This window comes from Silurus aristotelis, assembly GCF_946808225.1.
Source record: "Silurus aristotelis genome assembly, chromosome: 1".
Classification (NCBI taxonomy): Eukaryota; Metazoa; Chordata; class Actinopteri; order Siluriformes; family Siluridae; genus Silurus; species Silurus aristotelis.
The window spans coordinates 3693379-3718378 of NC_139574.1; the positions used below are offsets into that span (position 1 = coordinate 3693379).

Consider the following 25000-nt stretch of genomic DNA (forward strand, 5'->3'; position numbering starts at 1 on the left):
TTTAAGCTCCTGAGCGAATAGAATCTTCTGCTGCAGGTTGATGGATCAGGTCATGTGACCTGTTATTACACCACCTGATTTTTTAATACAAAAAAATATACTCTGTATGCCAAAGGTTGTGGACCTCTGACTATAAGCTCCTTTTTGAACATCCCATTCCATATTAATCCTCATTTGCCCTTATTATAAGCTCCACTCTTCTGGAAAGATGTTCCACCAGATTTTGTGGAGATCTGTGGACATTCGGGGACTGATGTAGCTAAAGGTGAAGAGGCCTGGGGTAAAATCAGTGTTCAAATTCATCTTAACCGGATTGAGGACAGAGCTCTGTGGAGGCCACTCGAGATCTTAGAAACCTCCAAAGCATGTAAAGCATATCTTCATGTCATGCTGGAACAAGTTTTGGGTCTTCAAGTTCAGGCTTCTAGTGCATCCAAAAACATCAGATATAACCGTCTCCAACTGTTGTGGTAACAGTTTGGAGAAGAACCACATGTGGCTCGAAAATGTTCTTGTCCCAATACTGTGGAGCAAATGCTGGACAAGTGGATAATTTGGTCCAGTGACAAGCTGTTGAACTTCTACTGAGAGCCAGAAAATTGGCAAACATCATAGTAAGAAACCTACTGAAATCCAAAGTGGCCATGCAATAAATATCGTTTTATTGTTTTCTCGTGATTCTTGTGATCTTGAAAATATGATCAGTATTGGATTTTTCGCTGTATTCGGTTCTACAGGCAGTATCATGGGTAGAAGAACATGCTCTTAGGACTTCCGTAGAAACCCGAACAGAATGTAAGTATGTTTAACACAAAGCGGTGAATAGACTGACCATGGGACGGATGACATGAGTATGAGTGCAGTGAGCGTGCTCCGTAGGAATGCACTCAAAACCTGTCATGGAAAAGAATTACAGGTGGAAATGAATCACTTCACAGCTGACAGGTTGGAAATGAGTGCAGGAGCTCTAAAACAGCAGGCAAGCGCGTTCTGCAGAGGAAAACAAGCATCTTTTAAAACGCCATCAATTTGGATGATGACAGTGCACATGGAGGGAAAGAAACGCAAAGTGTCGATGGGATGTGTCTCGCCCGATCGTTGCCGCACCGCCCACTCTCATGCAGGATGATAGAAGGGTGCAGATGCCTACAGGCTAATGATACATCTCTCCTCCAGAAGATACTAAAATAAAACTGAATCTCGCACACTGATAGTCAGGTTCTGCAGCCACCGAGGTTTAAACGCACCGATGCCAGCGCTCAGATTGCACACTGCAATGCTTCTGTAATTATACACAGTCGAGCTGCTGCGGCGCCTCGTGGAACGCTAGCATCGAGCTGCATAGATTTCATAAATATACGCTACGTTTACATTGGGTTCTGGATTCGAATTGGTTTCTCTAAAAGACAGGTTTATATTAATTCACTCATTCACACACACTTTGTAACTTTAGTTTATATATGCATTTCATATGCATTATATATGCATGATAGATAGATAGATAGATAGATAGATAGATAGATAGATAGATAGATAGATAGATAGATAGATAGATAGATAGATAGGCATGCAGACAGTTATACAAACAGACAGATAGGCAGACATAGACAGACAGAAAATCAGACAAACTATCAGACAGATAGACAAACAGATAATCAAACCGATAGAAAGTCAATTAGATGGAGAGAGACAGATAGACAGAATGCATAAAGTCAGACAGACATGTCAACAGACAGACAATTAGACAAAAAGTCGTACCATCAGACAAATAATCAAACAATCAGACAGATAATCAGACAGATAAACAGACAGTCAGACATGCAGACAGACAGTCAGACAGACAGTCACAAAGACAATCAGACAGACAGACGACAGACAGACAATCAGACAGACAGTCACAAAGACAATCAGACATACATACAAACATACAGACAGACAGACAGACAGACAGACAATCAGAAAGAAAGTCACAAAGACAATCAGATATACAGACATACATACATACATACATACATACATACATACATACATACATACAGACACAGACAGACAGTCAGGCAGGCAGACAGACAGACAGTCAAATGAACATACAGACAGTCAGACAGACAATCAGACAGACAGTCAGGCAGGCAGACAGACAGACAGTCAGACAGGCAGACAGACAGACAATCAGACAGACAGGCAGACAGGCAGACAGACAGAGTGATTATACAGATATACCGACAGACATAAATTAGTGCTAAATAAACTGAAGCCGGTTCCAGTGTGTTCTCTGAGACGTTTGGGACGTGACTGTAATCTCCAACTCTTTATGTTTTTTCTTGGCATTGTTGCTGATCAGAAGTTTCTCCTCACCACTAAGTGCCATCTGCACATCCAGCCTAAATATGAGCTTCCTCATAAAAGCAACCCTCCATTATCCAGCGGCGAAAGCGGCACAGAGAACCAGTGTAAGAAAGACGAGCTATTCCTGTACACTTTCATCCTGAGTGTGTGTGTGTGTGTGTGTGTGTGTGTGTGTGTGTGTGTGTGTGTGTGTGTGTGTTTTATTTTAAAGATGTTAAATACATACCAGGAGAAATAAACTATTGGTGTTCCATAAACACTGTTATTAATATAAAATGTATTAACCACACGTCTGTAAATACAATAATACTAACTGTAGCCTCTATCTTTACTACTGCAATAAATATTGGCACCCTGTGGACCTTTAGGTAAAGCTTCATTTATTCCCTGTACAGCATCAATATTTACACAGACAGACAGACAGACAGACAGACAGACAGACAGACAGACAGACAGACAGACAGACAGATAGATAGATAGATAGATAGATAGATAGATAGATAGAATTTTGTACTGTCATTGGTGTCCTTGTTACCTGATTGTGTTCACCTGTTTTGTGTTAGCTCGCATGATCATTCTTGTTATCATTAAACAATCTCATATTTATGAAGTTAGTTGTCTCATTAATTTCTGTGTTTTTTACTGTTTTCTGTTTTTGAACCTTCTTTTTCTGCTAGTGCCGCCCCAGGGACAAGAAAAAGTAAAAAAAAAAAAACAGTCATTTAAAATCCATGAGTTTTTTATTTTTATTTTTTTTTATTCTTGTTCTATGAATATCAGTTGAGCTTTTAGAATTTATTGGTTTTATTCTCCCTCTCCTGAGCTTGTGGTGTGAAATTATTGTAAAAAGCCCCTCATAACAACCCCCCCCCCCCATCCCCCCTCACTAATTTGCAGAGTTGGGAACATCTTATGAAGACTGATTGTTATGTTTGCACTGAGACGACTGTAAAATCTCCACACATTCATCTCTCTACTCAGTGTAATCATAGCGTTTTAAACACAGGAGGAGTTTCCTCTCGAAATAAACAGCACTTTCTGACACTCTCGACACTAAAGAGCCTCTTTTTCTTTTCTTTTTTTCATTTAAGAGATGAGGAGGGTGAACCCCATCCCTCAAACACATCTGTGAGGGGCAGCGAGTCTCGGCTTGTCCAGGCCTTGTCTTCAAGCTGCAGAAATGTCCGCCCCCCCTCTGAATGCCATAAATGCTACACTTCAGAGCTTATCTATTTATAGGTGTGGAAGAAAACATGATTTAAAGCAATATGGTTTGATATCATTGTGACAATAATTGTTTATAAAATATCAAAACTTTTTAGATTTGAAAAGTATTTATGGTTTTTGAGACACACATGCATGTTCCTTTTGTTTCTTTGTAACAATCTAGTAACAAATTTTCTTTGACCAAACAAATCTATAAATGTCCAGACTTTCCACTTTATTTTCATTGTAAAATCCTCCCTTAGCATGAAGAACAGCTCCTGGCATCCGGACAGTCTGTTTCTCCAAACATTCAGGTGAAACACTTTGCTGTACCTTTCGTAAAACTCGCCATAGATGTTCTTCACTAGTTGGGGGTTTCTTGTTCATCCCAAAACAGTTCAATAGTAAATAGGTGTGGTGACTGAACAGGTCGTTCCATGATCGATATCACTCCAGATGACTGTTTGCTTGCTATATAATGTTTTCAGAGCTCCGACTTATCGTCTGGTTGGTTCCAATCAGCCGCAGTCCAGATGGAATTGCATGGTGTATGTTGAAGTATGGAATGTTGCTTCTGGATTCCTTTCATTTTCAGGTTTTCTGGAACCTTCCCTGCTCCAAAACAACCCCAAACCATTAAGCTTCCATCTTCATATGTGGCAGTAGGGATGAGGCAGTCATCTTCTAAGGATAACGTCTTCTCTTCTGTTTTCCATCCAAGTAAGAGACACAAATATCACGTTTGGACTCCACAGAACTTTCCTTCACTCATTCAGTGTTCAATTCTTGCGTGTTTTTGCCTTTTGAGTTTTTGAGTTTGTTGCATAGAAACAGAAGTCCTGATCATTAACAGCATGAACTTCTTCAGCAGTTTGAGCTACAGGAGCTCGTCTGTTGGACCACACGGACCAGCCTTCGCTCCTCACATGCATCAATGATCCTCGGCCGCCCACGACCCTGTCGCCGGTCCACCACTGTTCCTTCCTTGGAGCACTTTTGATAGATACTGACCACTGCAGACCAGGAACATCCGACAAGAGCTGCAGTTTTGGAGACGCTCTGACCCAGACGTCTAGACGTCACAATTTGTCAAACTCGCTCAAATCCTTACGCCCAGCCATTTTTTCTGCTTATAACATAAACTTTGAGGACAAAATGTTCACTTGCTGTCTAATAAATAAATCCACCCACTAACAGGAGCCATGATGAAGAGATCATCAGTGTTCTTCACTTCACCACTCAGAATGTTATAAGGTCATAATGTTGTGCCTGATTGATGAATATAGACAGAAAGTCATTATTTAGTAAATAAATAAAAGAACAATCATTAGTTTACTTATAGCTTGTGATTAACATTTATTTCACATTGAATTACATCACTCGGTCTTTTCAATAAACACAGTGTCATATCAATAACATTTTCCCCAGAAGGTCCTTAAAAACCAGTAGTCGAGTCAAGTTAAGTTTATTTCTATTGCGCTTTTCACAACAGACATTGTCTCAAAGCAGCTTTAAAAAATTTAACAGTTAAGGTGAACGATTATCCCTGATGAGCAGCCGTGGTGACTGTGGCAAGAAAAAACTCCCTTAGCTGTTATGAGGAAGAAACCTTGAGAGGAACCAGACTCAAAAAGGGAACCCATCCTCATTTAGCAAGTCTTCCATGGTACAGTACTGGATCATGGTCCCATAGTGGAGCATGTTTCAGCATTTGGGGATTTTTCCACTGATAGAAGACATTTGGACTGAGTTGAGTTTGGTGTTTTGCCTCCTTACTGTAATAGAATAGCTTGGATTCATTCCCCCATTGTAAACGTCAATAATTCCGATTAGAGCTCAGAAAATCATGTGCGTAACCTCAGTCTGGATACCTGCAACTTTCCCAATGTACGTATTAACATAACATTTAGACCCCCGGTGTGTTTGCTCTTATTTATTTGCTTAATGAACATCCTTTAGGTACACACTCGGCCATTTCAGAATCCGGTGAACTCATGCTCTTGTCATGTCGCCTATAAAATTGTAAAAACATGCTCCTCTAACAGACTTTTTTCCTGAGCACATGTTGGACAGCCTGCTATAAAAAACTCTCCTGAACACAGATGTTCTATGGTTCACTGGCAGGATGAACCAGTGTGTGACTCTGCGTAATGAACACATTTGTTCCCCAAAGCTCTAATTACTGTCGAGTCAAATTTATCATCTGTCCACGTGTACGTCCTGACTACTGTTAACATATATACCCTGCAATGGAAAGGGGGTTTGGTAACCATGACGACACACAAACAGGAAGTCCAAATGTGCTCTTCAGGATCTTAAAATGTCGAGCGATGAATTACGAAATATTGGCACCGTTCTTGATAAAATGGTACATTCGTACAAATGATAACAGTAATGGTACAGTAATGATAATAATACATTGATAAATGGACAAATAAATAAAACACAATAATGAATCTATACATGGTTAATGAACTGGTTAATTGGCATAAATGTCTATTAATTGATTAATTCATTAATTCATTTATTTGTTATTGTTTTTTTGTTTTTTTATTTATTATTATTATTTCATTTTTTTTATTCATTTATGAAATGAAATTATGAATAGATGCAATACACTTTTATTATTTAAAAAGTGCCGATAATTTGTGACCAGTATTTTGTATGTAGATCAATTTCTCGGCGCTAAACTGTATCTCGAGCGCGTTCTGTCAGCACCGCTGCTGCTACGTGAATATGACGTATCACAACGCAACGGAGGCCGAGGCGTGTCCTGAGAGTCACATAGAATACAGATTAACATGGCAGAGGTAGATCTGTAACTTCCTGGAGACGGAACAGGAAAGAAACATCTGGTTTTATTTCATCTTTTTTTCTTTCTTTTGCACTACAAAGGCGTGTGTGTGAAAGGGTCATGTGATAGAAGGTTGTCTTTGCTGTCTGTCTGAAAAAAGATATAAAAGTGAACTATTTAAACCATATCGAGGTTCGAGGTTTATTCCCCCCCAACCCCATTATTTCCAGACAAGACAAATGATCAGAGCGAGTTCTTGACCATCGAAGAAAGTGAATCGTTCAATCCGGCGCCAAAATAGACTCGAGGAGACATGAAGCCACCCATGTGGGTAAAACCTGTGGATCTCTGATGGAATTCAGCTTTGTTTTGTGTTTCCAGCTTTTAATTACAATTGAAGCAAAAAATCAGCCAGGAACATTTTTACAGGTTTGTCTGATGGAGCTGATATTCATGGTTCAGGATGAAACACCTCCCACGCCCTGAGATATGGGTTGATGTGTTGGATTTTTGTGCCGCTCAAGAAATTCACCTTGAGGGAATACGCACATTCCTTCACTCAGTCGCCTATAGAATGGACCGTACCAAATTGGAAAATCTGAGTAGGGTGGGAGTGAGGGGTTTGGGTTTTGGGGTGTCATTATTTAATATATCTACCTGATCATTATATCACAGGTGTTTAAATGAATTGTTCACTCACAACCTTTATAACTTACATTCCAGGAAAGAATCATGGTGGAGCAGGATGGGGGTGTTGATGTTGAAGGAAGGGGACTGGACCACAGAGGTTTTAAATGGTGGAGGAAAAGCATAAGACCATTACAGAGCAGGTGGAGGTGTTCAGGGTCTGGCAAAGACACATCAAAATGTATTTTAATATAAAATACCAAATTCCTTAACTTTAAATGTATCAAAATAAATGTCTGTATTTTAGTATTTTAAAAATACTAAAAAATACTTTTACGAGGGAGCAGGAAATTTCTTCCATCAACTGATTCATCAACACCGTTGTTGAAGTAAACAGTATTTGATATCAGCAGCTTTTTTCAGGTTCGAGTCACATAATAAATGCAACCAGTGAACAGATCAAATATTCACATCAATTTTCTAACTATATATAATAACATGTTATTTAACAGACAGTCATTCATGCAAAATCATGTTCCTACTAAACAGCTACTTCAATCAGCAATCAAATATTTATTTATTAATCACTAGACACCTAATTGGCAGCCTGCAGGTTTCTTACCTTCACCACCTTCTTCCATATGGATACAATTTCCTTTCAGATCTCAACAAGTCTGAGCAAAATACCGAGTAGCACCAATCAGACGCCGCGTTTTTATGATGTCATCATGTAGAAGTTCTTACAAAATATTTTACAGAATTGAAAAAATACAAAACATTAAAGGATTTTGGTACCATATATGAAGCCGTTTTCAACACACACAAATTCAAACGACAAAATCCTATTTTATATTTGAAATACGTTTATCATAAATACATAAATACTGCGTATCCCTGGAGATGTTGATGTTGAGGGACCAGGACAGAACCATGATGAAGCAGGTGGAGGTATAGATGTAAAAGGAACAGGACAGGACCATGATGAAGCAGGTGAAGGTGTTGATAGTTAAGAAAGAAGAGAGGACCATGGTGGAGCAAGTTTTTAGGTGTTGCTATTGAAGGACCAGGACAGGACCCAGTCTATCCAGTCTATAGTGGTTTGGAAAACGTATCACGCTTGAAAGGGTGTTAGTGGTGCAGTGATATGAGATAAAGCAGGAGCAGGGGTTTTTCAACAAGGATACATATGCGGCTAGTCAAGCTAGCTACATTTAGATGGAGATCAAGGAACAGGACAAGACCATGGTGGAGCAAGTTTAGACGCTGCTATTGAAGGACCAGGACAGTACCTTGTTAGAGGAGGTGGAGTTGGTTGATGTTTAGGGATCAGGAAAGGATCATCGCAGAGCAGATGAAAGTGTTGATTTTAAAGGAACTATGTTGAAGCAGGTGGATGTATGAAAGATGGGAAAGAAAGACAGGACCATGGCAAAGCAGGTGCAGATGTTGATGTAGAAAGAACAGAATAGCACAGAACAATGACAGAGCAGTTAGAGGTGTCAATGATGGAGAAGAAGGACTAAACCATGGCATAACAAGTGAAGGTGTTGATGTTGAAAAAAACGACGTGACCATTACAGAGTAGCTGGAGGTGCCACTGATGGGGAAAAAACTGAACCATGGCATTGTTTGTTAAGGAACAACACACGACCATGGAGCAAGTGGAGGTCTTTAAAATACTATTCATCAATGTCTTATCAGGGTCTTTAAACCGTATTGTATCTTTATGTATATCTTAAAAAATGCAGGTTAACAAACAAATCAAGCAGCACTGGTGAGGTAAAACCAGGCATGATGACTGTGTTCGGTCATGAACTTCTTACATGGTTACAGTCTGGTGTTCCTGGTGTCCTCCTGACTTCCACAAACCTGACAATTAGCATAAAATGCTAACACAACTGCAAACTCAAACTTGATTTAATTACCGACATTTTCACTTTCATTTATATTAAATGTGTCAAACTTCATTTGACTTAAGTGACTGTATTTTTTAGATAAATTACCACACACACACACACACACACACACACACACACACACACACACACAGAGTTATTCTGGGGTGTTTATGCAGTTAAAAATACAAGGAAACACACAGGCGTTTGTGAGAGGATTTGGCCGTCACACCAGTCATCTGGATTCGGTTGCCTGCAGAAGGTTTGCTGCAGATGCTTTGGGAATTTTTTTCCCACCACATTCGGCCACAAAGTGCCCATTATGGCACCTTTATTTAGCTCCAGGGCCGTCATGTGGAGCTGTTATTCTTCCTAAAGGACAATAAGGTGATTTTTTTCTCTCGCTAAATTCAGTCTATAGTGATTTGGAAAACGTATCACGCTTGAAAGGGTGTTAATGGTGCGGTGATATGAGATAAAGCAGAAGCAGGAGTTTTTCAACAAGGAAACATATGCGGCTAGTCAAGCTAGCTACATTTAGATGGCGATCAAGGAGCAGGACAAGACCATTAGAGAGCAGGTGGAAGTGTATGTGGTGGGGGACAGGATCATGAGAGCGCAGGTGGACATGCAGATGGTGGAGGAGCAAGACAGGACCTTGAGAGAAAATATGGTGGTGTAGATATTGAAGGAGGATGGAACCATGGCAGAGAAGCTGGAGGTGTAGATGGTGAAGTAGCAGGACAGGATCAGGAGAGAGCAGGTGGAAGTGTAGATGGTGGAAGGACAAGACAAGACCAGTAGAGAGCAAGTAAATATGTATATGGTGGAGGAGCAGGACAGGAACATGGCTGAGCAAATGGAACTGTAGGTGGTGGAGAACAGGCTCACAAAAGAGCAGGTGGACTTATAGATGGGGAAGGAGCAGGACAGGGCTGTGGAAGAACAGGTTGAGGTGTATTTAATAGAGTAGGAGGACAGGACCATGGAAGACCAGGTGGTCGTGTAGGTAGTAGAAGGACAGGACAGGACCATGGCAAAGCAAGTGGAAGTGTAAATGGTGGAGGACAGAAATACAAGTGAACAGGAGGACATGTAAGTGGTGGAAGAACAGGACAGGACCATGGAAGAGCAGGTTGATGGGTATATTGTGAAAGGATAGGAGAGGAGAGGACCATAATATAGCAGGAGATGTAGATGGTGAAAGGACAGGACAATGGCAGAGCAGGTGGATGGTTAGATGGTGAGGAAACCAGGCTAAACAATAGTAGATCATTTAGATGTTTAGATAGTGGAGAAACATCTATGAAAGATGTCAGGGTGGGAGGAAGAACAAGGCTGAAGGATAACAAAACAGGTGGAGGTGCAGATGCTGAAGCATGAGGATTATCCCATGGAGCAGGTGAATTTACAAACAGTGAAGAAGCAGGAGAATCGGAATCAGAAGGATCTCTTTCACTTTAATCCATATAAAGCATATCTTCATGAAAGGTCTTTCCAGCACTCGAGCTCTGAGCTGCATGTTTTGCTGTTTGACAGAAATAATCATTTATTCAAGTGAAAAAAAAATGTCAGAATGAGTTTTTCATGCTTTTCCTCAGAGCTTGACGTGATAAGAGTTTAGATCTGATCTTCTATTTTGACAGGCCAAGCCTGGAGCCACGTTCATCAACCCGAATGCACATCTGCAGCGCACATTGCTGTGGAATCTGATCGGATCTGATCTGATCTGATGTCAGTCTCGTACAAACATGTTTCTTGCCTATTAATTTGACAATAAAAGTGAGTTTGATTTGGGGCCTTGTTGAGATGTTTATCTGATGTAGAATCCTAAGTGTCAAACTTCATCATTTCATCGTTATCTAAAAAAGTCAATTGGACTCTATGAATATAGCGAAACATAACGTGAAAGCTTAGCGCTGGTTTAGCATCTCTGTGTAAATCTTCTCATGGTGGCATTGGGCTGTAGTTCAGTGTCTCAGACAGATTTGCTAATCGTTTCTTATTCACACTGATAAAAAATATCATAGTTTGGTGGCCTCATCATGGCACAGATCCTCTAAGTAGAGAAAACGATCCTCAGCACACAGCCAAGATAACAAAGGAGTGGCTACAGGGATGTCCTTGAGTGGACCAGCCAGAGCCCAGACTAGAACCTGATTGAACATCTCTGGAGAGATCTGAAAATGGCTTTGCATCGACACCCCCATATAACCTGATGGCTCTTGAGAGGTTCTGCAAAGAAGAACCTGCCCAAAAATAGATGTGACAAGCTTGTAGCAACAAACTCAAAAAGACCAAAAAGAGCATCAACAAAGTATTGAGCAAAGGCTTTGAATATACTTATGTACGTGATTTTATTCATTTTTTATAAATTTGCAAAGATTTCAAACTTCTTTCATGTTGTCATTATAGAGTTTTGTTTGTACAAATTTGAGGAAAATAACATTACATGTTTACTTATGAAACTTTACATTAGAAATATTTTTCATAAGAATCTATGTATAAGAAATATTTACAAGACAACTTTAACATCTTTAAGAAAAACATTTCATGATAACCTTTTTTATGAAAATAACACTTTTTTAATAAGAGAAACTTGTTTGTAATAATTTTGTTAAGTATGAAGGCAATCTGGAATTTGCATTAATAAACATAAGTAACTTGAAAAACTTTACTGTAGAAAATGTTTACATGAGAAATTTTTGGATAGAAAGCATTTTTACATGTATTCTTTCAAATAAAAAAATCTTTATTTTGGAATCATTTCATGTAAGAAACTTTTTTAAAGCATTTTGTTAATGTTTTAAAGTAATGCTTACTAAAGAACCTTTACTTGAAAAAAATCTTTATAAAATAATTTTTTGCTTTAAAAACTAGATAAATTAAATAAGACATTTTACTTGAGAAAAACTTTACATAATGGATCTTTCCATAGAAAGAATTTACTTGAGAAAATTTTTAATTGAAAAAGTTTTTATTTAAAAAGATTTCATGAAAATTGTTTTATGATAAAATTTCAAGTAAATCTTTTGGAATATTTTACCTACAATTTGTTTTGTGACTTTAAAATAACAATTTCAATGTAAGAAAGTAATGTTTACTTAAAAACGTTAATAAAAAAAAAAAAGTACACAAAAGACTGTACTTAAGAAAATATTTACTTTAGAAAGGTTTACTTAGAAAAAACCTTCTAGAGAAAAATTCTATTGAAAATTTATTTTTTACATGATACATATTTGAGAAAACCTTTATTTAGAGTCTTTTTAAAATGTGAAAAGTTTACTGTTTTTTTTTTATGTTTATGTACAAAACATTACTTTAATAATCAAAATTTTATTGAAAAAATCTTCATGTAAGAAAACTTTACTTACGCAGATCTTTACACAAGGAATCTTTGAATAAAAATATTTACATAATAAACTTTTTAGAGAAAATTTTTACATACGATTATTTTGTATCAAAATCTAAACTTGAAAAAATATTAAATTAAAAATGTTTTAAGAAAAAAATTCCACCTGAGCCTTAAAATAATAAAAGGGTTAAATAGTCTTTGTACTTGTCACATGTAAATTACAGCACAGTGAAATTCTTTCTTCAAATATCCCAGCAAAGTTAGCAAGCTGGGGTCAGAGTGGGAGGTCAGCCATGACACAGCACCCCTGGAGCACTGAGGGTTAAGGGCAATGTTTGGCAACCCTGGGACTTGTATCCTCAAACTTCTGATCAATAACCCAGAGCATTTCCCTCAGATCTACCACTTCTCATGTAAAAAAAAAAAAGTATTTACTTGTATTTTTTTAAACTTTTTAATAAATTGTAAATAGTATTATTTATTTTAGAAACTTTACTTTAGAAAATTTAGAAAAATTGTTGCTTGAGAAATTGAGAAAATCTTTACATGAGGATTTTTTTCCCTTAAGAAGTCTTTATTTCAGTAAACAAATTTTATTGAAAATGTTTTTATGTGAAGAAATTTTACATTTGAAAAAAATAAACTTTATGGAAGAAACATTTTATTTGGAATTTTTTAACATAAAGAAATTATAAAAAATATTAATGTATGACATGAAATCAAAAAGTGCTTTTGAAAAAACTTTTTTTTAAAAACATTATGCTCTGGATTTTTTGTAACGCTGGTGAGTGCGTGATGTTTCAGATATGCTATTAGTTTAATGCTAACTCAGTAGCTTTATGCTTCTATCGCTACAAGTATGAAAAGTAAATGCATTTAAAAGCAATCTAACATATAGATAACAGATATTTGACCATATAACAGCTAATTTCGATTGAGATGTAAGTAGAATGAATTGCTAGCAAGCTAGCTAGCAGGAGAACTTTATATTGTGTCATTAAAATTATTAGTGAGTTCACAAAACTCAGAATTAAATCTCTGGTTTGACTAACACAAATCTCTCTCTCTTGTCTTTGGGAAGTGTCTTGGATGAGGGACGTTCTCTCCTCTCGGTTCTCGGGCTTGAGTGTCCGGCGCTCCTCCTTCACCTGGGACGTCTCCGAGGCTGAAAGGCAGCATTGTGTCCCATCTGGGAGGAATGTCCATGTCACAGGCGAAGAAAAGAGTTCATTTGCACAGGAATTTCGAGGCTCACTGACAACATTTTAGAACGACTCGGGGTCGGGTCGGGGGGGCGACGGAGGGGACGAGGGGGACACTCGGTTCATGCGGTTTAGATAATAATGCTAATTGCAGTTTTATATAAGAGGCAGACTGAGTCCAAGCATGTGAAACATAAGCGTTTATGCTGAAGTGGTAGCTCAGTGGTACGGTGTTGATCTTCTGACTTTTGATGAGAAGGTCATGGGGTCAGATCACAGCACCACCAAACTGCCACAAGTTGCTGAGCCTTTAAACAAGGACCCTAACCCTCAAATACTTTTTGTAGAAGGGTCTCTGTCAAATGGACATGGTGTAAATGTAAAAAAAAGCTCACATCTGGATCACAATCTGTAACTTTTGTCTTATACATTTTACACACCTGCAGCATATATTATACACCATATAGACAAAGGTTTCTGGACACCTGACCATAAGATTGCTCCTTTTGGAACATCGCATTCCACTTTTAGTCTCCATTTGCGCTTATAATAAGCTCCATTCTTCTGGAAAGATGTTCCATTAGATTCTGTTGAGATTTGGTGGAGATTCCTAGTAAAGTTAAGTAGTGATGTTGGTGAGAAGGTGAGGAGGTCTGGGGTGCAGTCAGTGTTCACATTCATCTCAACAGGGTTTAGCGCTCTAAAAAAGATCAGCCACACACATCCAGCTTTGTGTGCAGGTTTTGGGTCTCCAACTGTAGTTCCAGTGAAGGGAAAATTTCATGCCACCACATTGAAAGACGTCCTACACACTTGTGTCTCTTTAACTCTGTGGTAACAGGCAGAGAGTCCAGATTTAGCTTCTGTTCAACATTAGTGTGTTTTCCACTCAAACGCTCAGAAGTGATGAAGGAACGTTTCAAGGAAAAACGCAACTCTTTCTTAGTCATGTGTTTATTATTCAGAAAGATTTCATACCTGCACATTATTTGCTGTATCAAGTCTTTTTGTCCATATTTTTCTGACTAAACAGGAGTGACGTTTAAAAGTGTTTATTTTTTTGACAACACTGACTTCTGGTGGCAAAAGAGACAATATCGCTAGATAGATAGATAGATAGATAGATAGATAGATAGATAGATAGATAGATAGATAGATAGATAGATAGATAGATAGATAGATAGATAGATAGATAGATAGATAGATAGATAGATAGATAGATAGATAGATAGATAGATAGATAACCTTTACAATAAATTTAAAATATTAAAATGTTATTTGTCACACTGCACTGATCACACATTTATACATATACATATATACATATAATAATAAAAAAATATTTTTATTGGAAATACTGCCATCTCTTGGCCAAATAAGGAACATCATATCTTTATGGGCTGGCCTGTTCTAGGACTGACATCTTTACGCTCCAATCAAATCTCTCACCAGAAACACCGTCGCGTCTTTAACCAATCACAAAAGTCTCCTTTCATCTATGATTGACATGTTTCAAAAACCAATCATTGATCTCAGGATATAATCTCAGCCCCTACGGCAACCAATCAGCACCCAGAGATTCAGCGGATTTCCTGGATTAAAAGCCCGCCTTTTAAAAGCAGGGTCGTATCTCAAAATAGCGACTAGACCCCTAAAGATATACCCTAGGTAGGGAGGTTTCCGGTTCCGGTTGTAGAGTTTAGTGCTCTTGTGCGATTTGAGATACGGAAATCTGTATTGAAGCCGTTTTTAAGCAGGCAGGTTCGTGTGAACGTGTTTATTTATTATTAATATAACATTAAATGACAATTGTGTTTATTTTAAAAGATTAAATGTTAAAATGTACTTTGGCTGCGCGGTGTTCCGAATACATTAGCGTGCTAGCTTGCTAAGCTAACTAGTGTAACTAGCTCGAGTATGCTAGTAAGATTGATTTATTCTGTTGTTTGTTTATTTACAGTTTATATAAATAAATAAAAAAGACGCACTGAAACAGAAAAAGACTGTGTGTGTTCTACTCCAAAACCAGCCCGCTGACTGTTTCCAGGGGAAAGTAGGTTGTGTGTGTGTGTGTGTGTGTGTGTGTGTGTGTGTGTGTGTGTGTGTGTGTCTCTCTTTCTTTCTCTCTCTCTCTGTGTGTGTCTGTCTGTCTGTCTGTCTGTCTGTGTGTGTCTGTCTGTGTCTGTGTGCCAGGCTGTGTGCCGGTCTGTCTGTCTCTGTGCCGGTCTGTCTGTCTCTTTCTGTCTATCTGTTCGTGTGTGCCTGTCTGTCTGTCTGTGTCTGTGTGCCAGGCTGTCTGTGTCTGTGTGCCTGTCTGTCTGTCTGTGTCTGTGTGCCAGGCTGTCTGTGTCTGTGTGCCAGGCTGTTTGTGTCTGTGTGCCAGGCTGTCTGTGTGCCAGGCTGTCTGTGTGTCGGTCTGTGTGTGTCGGTCTGTGTGTGTCTGTGTGCCGGGCTGTCTGTCTCGGTCTGTCTCTGTCTGTCTATCTGTTCATGTGTGCCTGTCTGTCTGTCTGTGTGTGTCTGTGTGCCGGTCTGTCTGTGTGTGTCTGTGTGCCGGTCTGTCTGTGTGTGTCTGTGTGCCGGTCTGTCTGTGTCTGTGTGTCGGTCTGTCTGTGTGTGTCTGTGTGCCGGTCTGTCTGTCTGTGTGTCGGTCTGTCTGTGTCTGTGTGTCGGTCTGTCTGTGTCTGTGTGTCGGTCTGTCTGTGTCTGTGTGTCGGTCTGTCTGTGTCTGTGTGTCGGTCTGTCTGTGTCTGTGTGTCGGTCTGTCTGTGTCTGTGTGTCGGTCTGTGTGTGTCTGTGTGCCGGTCTGTCTGTCTCTGTCTGTCTATCTGTTCATGTGTGCCTGTCTGTCTATCTGTTCATGTGTGCCTGTCTGTCTATCTGTTCATGTGTGCCTGTCTGTCTGTCTGTCTGTCTGTCTGTGTGTGTCTGTGTGCCGGTCTGTCTGTGTGTGTCTGTGTGCCGGTCTGTCTGTGTGTGTCTGTGTGCCGGTCTGTCTGTGTGTGTCTGTGTGCCGGTCTGTCTGTGTGTGTCTGTGTGTGTCTGTGTGCCGGTCTGTCTGTGTGTGTCTGTGTGCCGGTCTGTCTGTGTGTGCCGGTCTGTCTGTGTGTGTCTGTGTGCCGGTCTGTCTGTGTGTGTCTGTGTGCCGGTCTGTCTGTGTCTGTGTGCCGGTCTGTCTGTCTGTGTGTCTGTGTGCCGGTCTGTCTGTGTCTGTGTGCCGGTCTGTCTGTCTGTGTGCCGGTCTCTGTGTGTCTGTGTGTGTGTGTGTCTCTGTCTGTGTGCCGGTCTGTCTGTCTGTCTGTGTGTGTGTGTGTGTGTGGGTGTGTGTGGGTGTGTCTCTGTCTGTGTGTCTGTGTGCCGGTCTGTCTGTCTGTGTGTGTGTCTGTCTGTCTGTGTGTGTCTGTGTGCCGGTCTGTCTGTGTGTGTCTGTGTGCCGGTCTGTCTGTGTGTGTCTGTGTGCCGGTCTGTCTGTCTGTGTGTCTGTGTGCCGGTCTGTCTGTGTCTGTGTGTCGGTCTGTCTGTGTCTGTGTGCCGGTCTGTCTGTGCGTGTGTCTGTGTGCCGGTCTGTCTGTGCGTGTGTCTGTGTGCCGGTCTCTGTGTGTCTGTGTGTGTGTGTGTCTCTGTCTGTGTGCCGGTCTGTCTGTCTGTGTGTGTGTGTGTGTGTGTGTGTGTGTGTGTGTGTGTGTGGGTGTGTCTCTGTCTATGTGTCTGTGTGCCGGTCTGTCTGTCTGTGTGTGTGTCTGTCTGTCTGTGTGTGTGTGTGTGTGTGTGTGTGTGTGTGTGTGTGTGTGTGTGTGTGTGTGTGTGTGGTGTCTGTGTGCCGGTCTGTCTGTCTGTGTGTCTGTGTGCCGGTCTGTGTGTGTCTGTGGAACAATACTGATCTGTGATTGGATGTTTGAGAACAATACTGATCTGTGATTGGACGTTTAAGAACAATACTGATCTGTGATTGGATGTTTAAGAACAATACTGATCTGTGATTGGATGTTTAAATCTATGGATATCTGTGATTGGACATTGTGAATTGTGTTGACTTGTGATTGGATGTTAAAAATGTATAATAATCTGCTATTGGCCGTTTTGTGTGGGTGTGTGTGGGTGTGTGTGGGTGTGTGTAGGTGTGAGTCATGGTGGATCAGGACAATCTCAGCGCTCACACTAAGCGCAGCAGGACCCTGATTGTGAGACACCTTCCTGCAGACCTGAGCCGAGATGAGAAAGAGGACCTGCTGGTGTATTTCGGCGCCTCGTCCGTGCGCGTCCTGTCCAATAAAGGCCCTTTAGTACGTCTCCATCTAGTTCTTATCCGATCTAACTTTAGTACATCTGTCATGTTCTCATCCAATCTAACTTTAGAACACCTCCCTCTTGTTCTCATCCAATCTAACCAGTACACCTCCGTCTCGTTCTCATCCGATCTAACTTTAGTACGTCTGTCACGTTCTCATCCGATCTAAATTTAATACGTCTCCGTCTTGTTCTCATCCGATCTAACTTCAGTACATCTCCATTTAATTCTTATCCGATCTAACTTTAGTACATCTGGCACATTCCCATCCGATCTAACTTCAGTCCGTCTCAGACTCATCCGATCTAACTTTAGTCCATCACGTTCTCATCCGATTTAACTTTTTTACTCCTTCTTATTTTAGTCTGATCTAACCTTTCATGTGTTTGAGAGTTAAACCATGTCACCTTCTGTGTTTAGAAGCACACGGCTTTCGCCACGTTCTCCAGCGAGACTTCAGCCTCCAAGGTAAGAGCATCTCGCTGACGTTCCTGTCCCTGCTTCTCGTTCAGATCACAGACAGCACTGTCTCTGTCCTTCACCCTCACCCTGTCCCAGGCTCTGAGGAGACTCCACCAGCTGAGGATCCTTGGCCACACGCTGGTTGTGGAGTTCGGCAAAGATCAGGATAACGTCGACGTGCTGAAGAGTCCAAAAGTTTCTGACAGGTACGCAGAGCAGAAGCGGCCGAGACCATGAGCTTATAAATCTTATAAATGTTTCAGGAAACTGAAATCTGAATTCTGTGTGAAATTTCTGCTTTAGGTTCAGTGATGATCTGACTGAAAAGCCGAAGAAGGAGAGTCAACAACAGTCCAGTGTTCCTCTGCTCGATACCGCCATCGCTCCCAGTCTCGGGTGTGTGTGTGTGTGTGTGTGTGTGTGTGTGTGTGTGTGTTATATAATACTCGCTTCTGATTGGCTGATAGATTTTTGGGACAGAGTTTGACGTTTTCACATTTCTCTCTTTCTCCTGGTGACATCTTCTGCCCTGATCGAACCTTTCACCTCCACAGGTTAAAATTCCAAGCAAATCCGACACTGAAATATTTATACCCTCCCCCTTCGAGTGCCATCCTGACGAACATCACACACGCACTCCTGAGCGTGCCCAAGTTCTACGTTCAGGTAGGTCACACACCAAAAATCCTCCCTTCAGCATGAAGAACAGCTTCACACACTCTCATCATCCGGACACTTCATTTCTCCAAACGTTCAGCTGAAATACTTTGCCGTGCTTCAAAGATGTTCTTCACGTACGCAGTCCAGAAAGAATTGCATGCCGCTGAAGTCTGGCGTGGTTGCCATGTTGATTATTTTCACTCAAGTTCTCAACATTCCCTGCTCCAAAACAACCCCAAACCATTAAGCTTCCACCTCCACTCTAGGGGTGAGGAAGTCTGATTACATCTTCTCTCCTGTTTTCACAAGTTCTTCTAAGAACATGTTTCTTCTAAGACAGATTTAGGCAGAACCTAAGGCAGGTTTCCTATAGAGGTGCCTATATCCGTGGTTTGGTCTGTTGCTATGGTGATCTTTCTCTAGAGCAGTTTGTGATCATTTTCACTTTTCTTTATTTTTTAATCCATGTTGGAATGGATCTCTATCACCACACACATATGTGTATATAATGCTATTTGTAACAAAGTAATACTGCTAATAATATGCACAGAGTAAATAGTGATTTTGGCCAGTAATAGTTCAGTGCAGTTCCTCGTCTGTCCTCATAGTGGTGCTGTTGCTCTTCTGAGCTCTGAGGCGGTCTGGTGAAGCAGTAACTCCTCACAATCTTGGCTGCATATGGAGCTTGGGTCCCAATTATCGTCTGTGAGATGCATAACAGCAGGTGTATGGAGGCAGATTACAGTGTGCTCATACACACACACACACACCGAGTAACTGCTGCTCTTTTGCTACGGCTGACACTTTGAACTTGTTTTCCTGCAGGTTCTTCACCTGATGAATAAGATGAACCTGCCGTGTCCGTTCGGACCCGTAACTACCCCTTCTCTGTCTGTAAGATCGCACATCCACATAAACACACACACACACATACTATAAACAGCTGAAAACGTTTTTTTTTTTTACACTTCTGCCCGTGACTCCAAATTGGTCTGAATAATCCCAATAATATAATCCAAATTGGAAATAATCTCAATCTGGTTAATCAGTCATGATCATTTACAGTAATCTCACTCAGACAGAATAATCCCAACCAGATTAAAAAATCCCAGTCATTTCCAAATATTTTGGATTTAGCTCAAATAATGAGCAAGAATAATCCCCATAAACGATTCCAATGCAAAAAATAATCCCAGATAATCATCTGAAATAATCCTACGCATTTTGAAGTAATCCCAGTCAGATCAAGCAATTTCAGTGGTGTTCAGACAGGACCAGTCAGAACAAATAAGATCCATTAATGCAATTAATCCCAGTCAATCCTAGTCCCATGATGAAATCGTAGCAATCAACCCTAGATAATCCAGATTATCTAAAACAATCCCAGCAACATAGAACAATCCAATTTAAATAATATATAGTATTTATATTATTATTATTATTATTATTATATTTTTGAATAATCCCATTTAGATGAAATGACCCCTCAACCCAAATTCCAACACAAATCCAATCATCTGAAATAATCCTAGTCCAATCCTAATTATCTAATATAATCTTAATCATTTGAATTAATCCCAGTCATTTTAAAACTCTGGTTGTGTTCAGAAATAATCCCCAGTAGATCTGTTCATCCAAATCAGATAGAATCAATTATAATAATCATTCCAGATGATCCAGATTATTTGAATGAATCCCAGTAACATGAAATAATCCAAATCAGCTACAATTTGTGGATGTAGATCAAACAATAAGAAAAGTAATCCCCACTATTTCTTATTAATCCCAATCGGATTAAAAACGACTTCACTCAACTCAGACTAGTCTAATCATCTGAGATAATAATACTAATCTAATCCTAATCATTTAAAATATTTTATCATTTAAATCGTGTAAAGTATTGGCCACTCCCCAGTATTGGTGAAAATGATCTGGTTTTAAAGGTTCATACTGGGATAATAAAATTCACTTTTTGCTGGTTTTTCAGTACACACTGGCTCACAGCCTGCTGCCCCCGATGGTGCCCCTGCCCCCTGAATTACCCCCCGAGAACCCCCCGCTGCCGAAGGGTACCAGCGATGAAGAGTCAGAGTACGAGAGCAACGATGACGAAGATAAAGAGAGGTTGGACAAACGGGGTCACCCAGGGTCACGCGTCAATAAAATGAGCGTTGTAAAATGGGCGGGGCTAACTGAAGGGTGCTTTTTTACATTGCAAATCAGGCCACTTGCTCCGCCCACAGGGCTAGCAAGTGAAAGCTAACCTTGAAGGAAATGTAGCTAACCTGTGAAACAATCACTGGTGATGTAGTGGGTGAAGCTTGAAGTGAGTTGATAACAGATAGAGGACTGTCAATCAAGCATGCTCATTAGAATATTTAGCCTCGCCCACATAATTAATTTTAGTGATGTATAATTACGATTTATAATTTTCCTTAGTTGTGTGAGTTTAGTGTTTGGTGCGTGCTGTCTCTTCAGGATGATCAGACTGATGGGGCTCGTTAACCAACCGTGCAAACGACCTCTGAAAACAAAGATGGCCGCCAAAAGGAAAAAACCCAAACTGAAGGACCTGCTGTATACTCCCAAACCTGAAACACACAGGTACCACACACACACACTCCCAAACCGGAAACACACAGGTACCACACACACACACACACTCCCAAACCTGAAACACACAGGTACCACACACACACACTCCCAAACCGGAAACACACAGGTACCACACACACACACACACACTCCCAAACCGGAAACACACAGGTACCACACACACACACACTCCCAAACCGGAAACACACAGGTACCACACACACTCCCAAACCGGAAACACACAGGTACCACACACACACACTCCCAAACCGGAAACACACAGGTACCACACACACACACACACACTCCCAAACCTGAAACACACAGGTACCACACACACACACTCCCAAACCGGAAACACACAGGTACCACACACACACACACACACACTCCCAAACCGGAAACACACAGGTACCACACACACACACTCCCAAACCTGAAACACACAGGTACCACACACACACACTCCCAAACCTGAAACACACAGGTACCACACACACACACTCCCAAACCTGAAACACACAGGTACCACACACACACACTCCCAAACCTGAAACACACAGGTACCACACACACACACACTCCCAAACCTGAAACACACAGGTACCACACACACACACACACTCCCAAACCTGAAACACACAGGTACCACACACACACACACACTCCCAAACCTGAAACACACAGGTACCACACACACACACACACTCCCAAACCTGAAACACACAGGTACCACACACACACACTCCCAAACCGGAAACACACAGGTACCACACACACACACACACACTCCCAAACCTGAAACACACAGGTACCACACACACACACACACACTCCCAAACCTGAAACACACAGGTACCACACACACACACACACACACTCCCAAACCTGAAACACACAGGTACCACACACACACACACACACACTCCCAAACCTGAAACACACAGGTACCACACACACCCACACACTCCCAAACCTGAAACACACAGGTACCACACACACCCACACACTCCCAAACCTGAAACACACAGGTACCACACACTCCCAAACCGGAAACACACAGGTACCACACACACCCACACACTCCCAAACCGGAAACACACAGGTACCACACACACCCACACACTCCCAAACCGGAAACACACAGGTACCACACACACCCACACACTCCCAAATCGGAAACACACAGGTACCACACACACAGACACACTCCCAAACCGGAAACACACAGGTACCACACACACAGACACACTCCCAAACCGGAAACACACAGGTACCACACACACAGACACACTCCCAAACCGGAAACACACAGGTACCACACACACAGACACACACTTCCAAACCTGAAACACACAGGTACCACACACACACACACACACACTCCCAAACCTAAAACACACAGGTACCACGCACACACACACACACACACTACCAACCCTGAAACACACAGGTACCACACACACACACACACACACACACACTCCCAAACCTGAAACACACAGGTACCACACACACACACACACTCCCAAACCTGAAACACACAGGTACCACACACACACACACACACTCCCAAACCTGAAACACACAGGTACCACACACACACACACACACTCCCAAACCTGAAACACACAGGTACCACACACACACTCCCAAACCTGAAACACACAGGTACCACACACACACACAGGTACCACACACACACACACACACACACACAAACCTGAAACACACAGGTACCACACACACACACACACACTCCCAAACCTGAAACACACAGGTACCACACACACACACTCCCAAACCTGAAACACACAGGTACCACACACACACACACTCCCAAACCTGAAACACACAGGTACCACACACACACACACACACTCCCAAACCTGAAACACACAGGTACCACACACACACACACACACTCCCAAACCTGAAACACACAGGTACCACACACACACTCCCAAACCTGAAACACACAGGTACCACACACACACACACACTCCCAAACCTGAAACACACAGGTACCACACACACACACACACACACACACACACAAACCTGAAACACATAGGTAACACACACACCCAAACCTAAAGCCCACAGGTACCACACACACACACACCCAAACCTAAAGCCCACAGGTACCACACACACCCCCAGACCTAAAGCCCACAGGTACCACACACACACACCCAAACACTGAAACACACAGGTATCACACACACACACCCAAACCTGAAACACACAGGTACCACACACACACACTCCCAAACCTGAAACACACAGGTACCACACACACACTCCCAAACCTGAAACACACAGGTACCACACACACACACACACACACACACACACACAAACCTGAAACACACAGACCTGAAACACACAGGTACCACACACACACCCAAACCTAAAGCCCTCAGGTACCACACACACTCCCAAACCTGAAACACACAGGTACCACACACAGCTACACACACACACACACACACACACACACACACACACAAACCTGAAACACACAGGTACCACACACACACCCAAACCTGAAACACACAGTTACCACACACACACACACACACACACACACACAAACCTGAAACACACAGGTACCACACACACACACACAAACCTGAAACACACACACACACACACAAACCTGAAACACACAGGTACCACACACACACCCAAACCTGAAACACACAGTAACCACACACACACACACACACACACACACACACACACAAACCTGAAACACACAGGTACCACACACACACCCAAACCTGAAACACACAGGTAACACACACACCCAAACCTAAAGCCCACAGGTACCACACACACACACCCAAACCTAAAGCCCACAGGTACCACACACACACCCAAACCTGAAGCCCACAGGTACCACACACCCCCAGACCTAAAGCCCACAGGTACCACACACACCCCCAAACATGAAACACACAGGTGCCACACACACACCCAAACCTGAAACACACAGGTGCCACACACACACCCAAACCTGAAACACACAGGTACCACACACACACCCAAACCTGAAACACACAGGTACCACACACACACCCAAACCTGAAACACACAGGTACCACACACACACCCAAACCTGAAACACACAGGTACCACACACACACCCAAACTTGAAACACACAGGTACCACACACACACCCAAAACTGAAACACACAGGTAACACACACACACCCAAACTTGAAACACACAGGTACCACACACACACACTCCAAAACCTGAAACACACAGGTACCACACACACAAACCTGAAACACACAGGTACCACACACACACACCCAGACCTGAAACACACAGGTACCACACACACCCAGACCTAAAGCCCACAGGTACCACACACTCCCAAGCCTGAAGCACACAGGTACCACACACACACCCAAACTTGAAACACACAGGTACCACACACACACACAAACCTGAAACACACAGGTACCACACACACACCCAAACCTGAAACACACAGGTACCACACACACACACCCAAACCTGAAACACACAGGTACCACACACACACACCCAAACCT

The 25000-nt window shown here is 41.6% G+C and overlaps 1 protein-coding gene and 1 long non-coding RNA gene across 4 annotated transcripts in view; one reads left to right on the forward strand and one right to left on the reverse strand.

The window, feature by feature from the left end:
- The window catches only part of LOC310730813, a 70141-nt gene that overhangs the window by 5140 nt on the left and 40001 nt on the right, over window positions 1–25000 (reverse strand). The gene's annotated exons all lie outside the window — the stretch shown is intronic.
- rnpc3 (RNA-binding region (RNP1, RRM) containing 3) overlaps window positions 15086–25000 on the forward strand; it is a 33343-nt gene continuing 23428 nt past the window's right edge. Inside the window, exons 1-10 of one of the 3 annotated variants that reach the window (XM_083546860.1) lie at window positions 15086–15200; window positions 15408–15478; window positions 17544–17708; window positions 18134–18181; window positions 18272–18381; window positions 18479–18571; window positions 18730–18841; window positions 19661–19729; window positions 20823–20959; window positions 21314–21439. In XM_083546860.1, coding sequence (XP_083402986.1) covers window positions 17553–17708; window positions 18134–18181; window positions 18272–18381; window positions 18479–18571; window positions 18730–18841; window positions 19661–19729; window positions 20823–20959; window positions 21314–21439 — 851 coding nt within the window. In that variant the 5' untranslated portion in view covers window positions 15086–15200; window positions 15408–15478; window positions 17544–17552. Of the gene's footprint in view, window positions 15201–15327; window positions 15479–17543; window positions 17709–18133; window positions 18182–18271; window positions 18382–18478; window positions 18572–18729; window positions 18842–19660; window positions 19730–20822; window positions 20960–21313; window positions 21440–25000 lie in introns of those variants that run through there. The other 2 variants (XM_083546859.1, XM_083546861.1) reach the window with 2 other exon arrangements.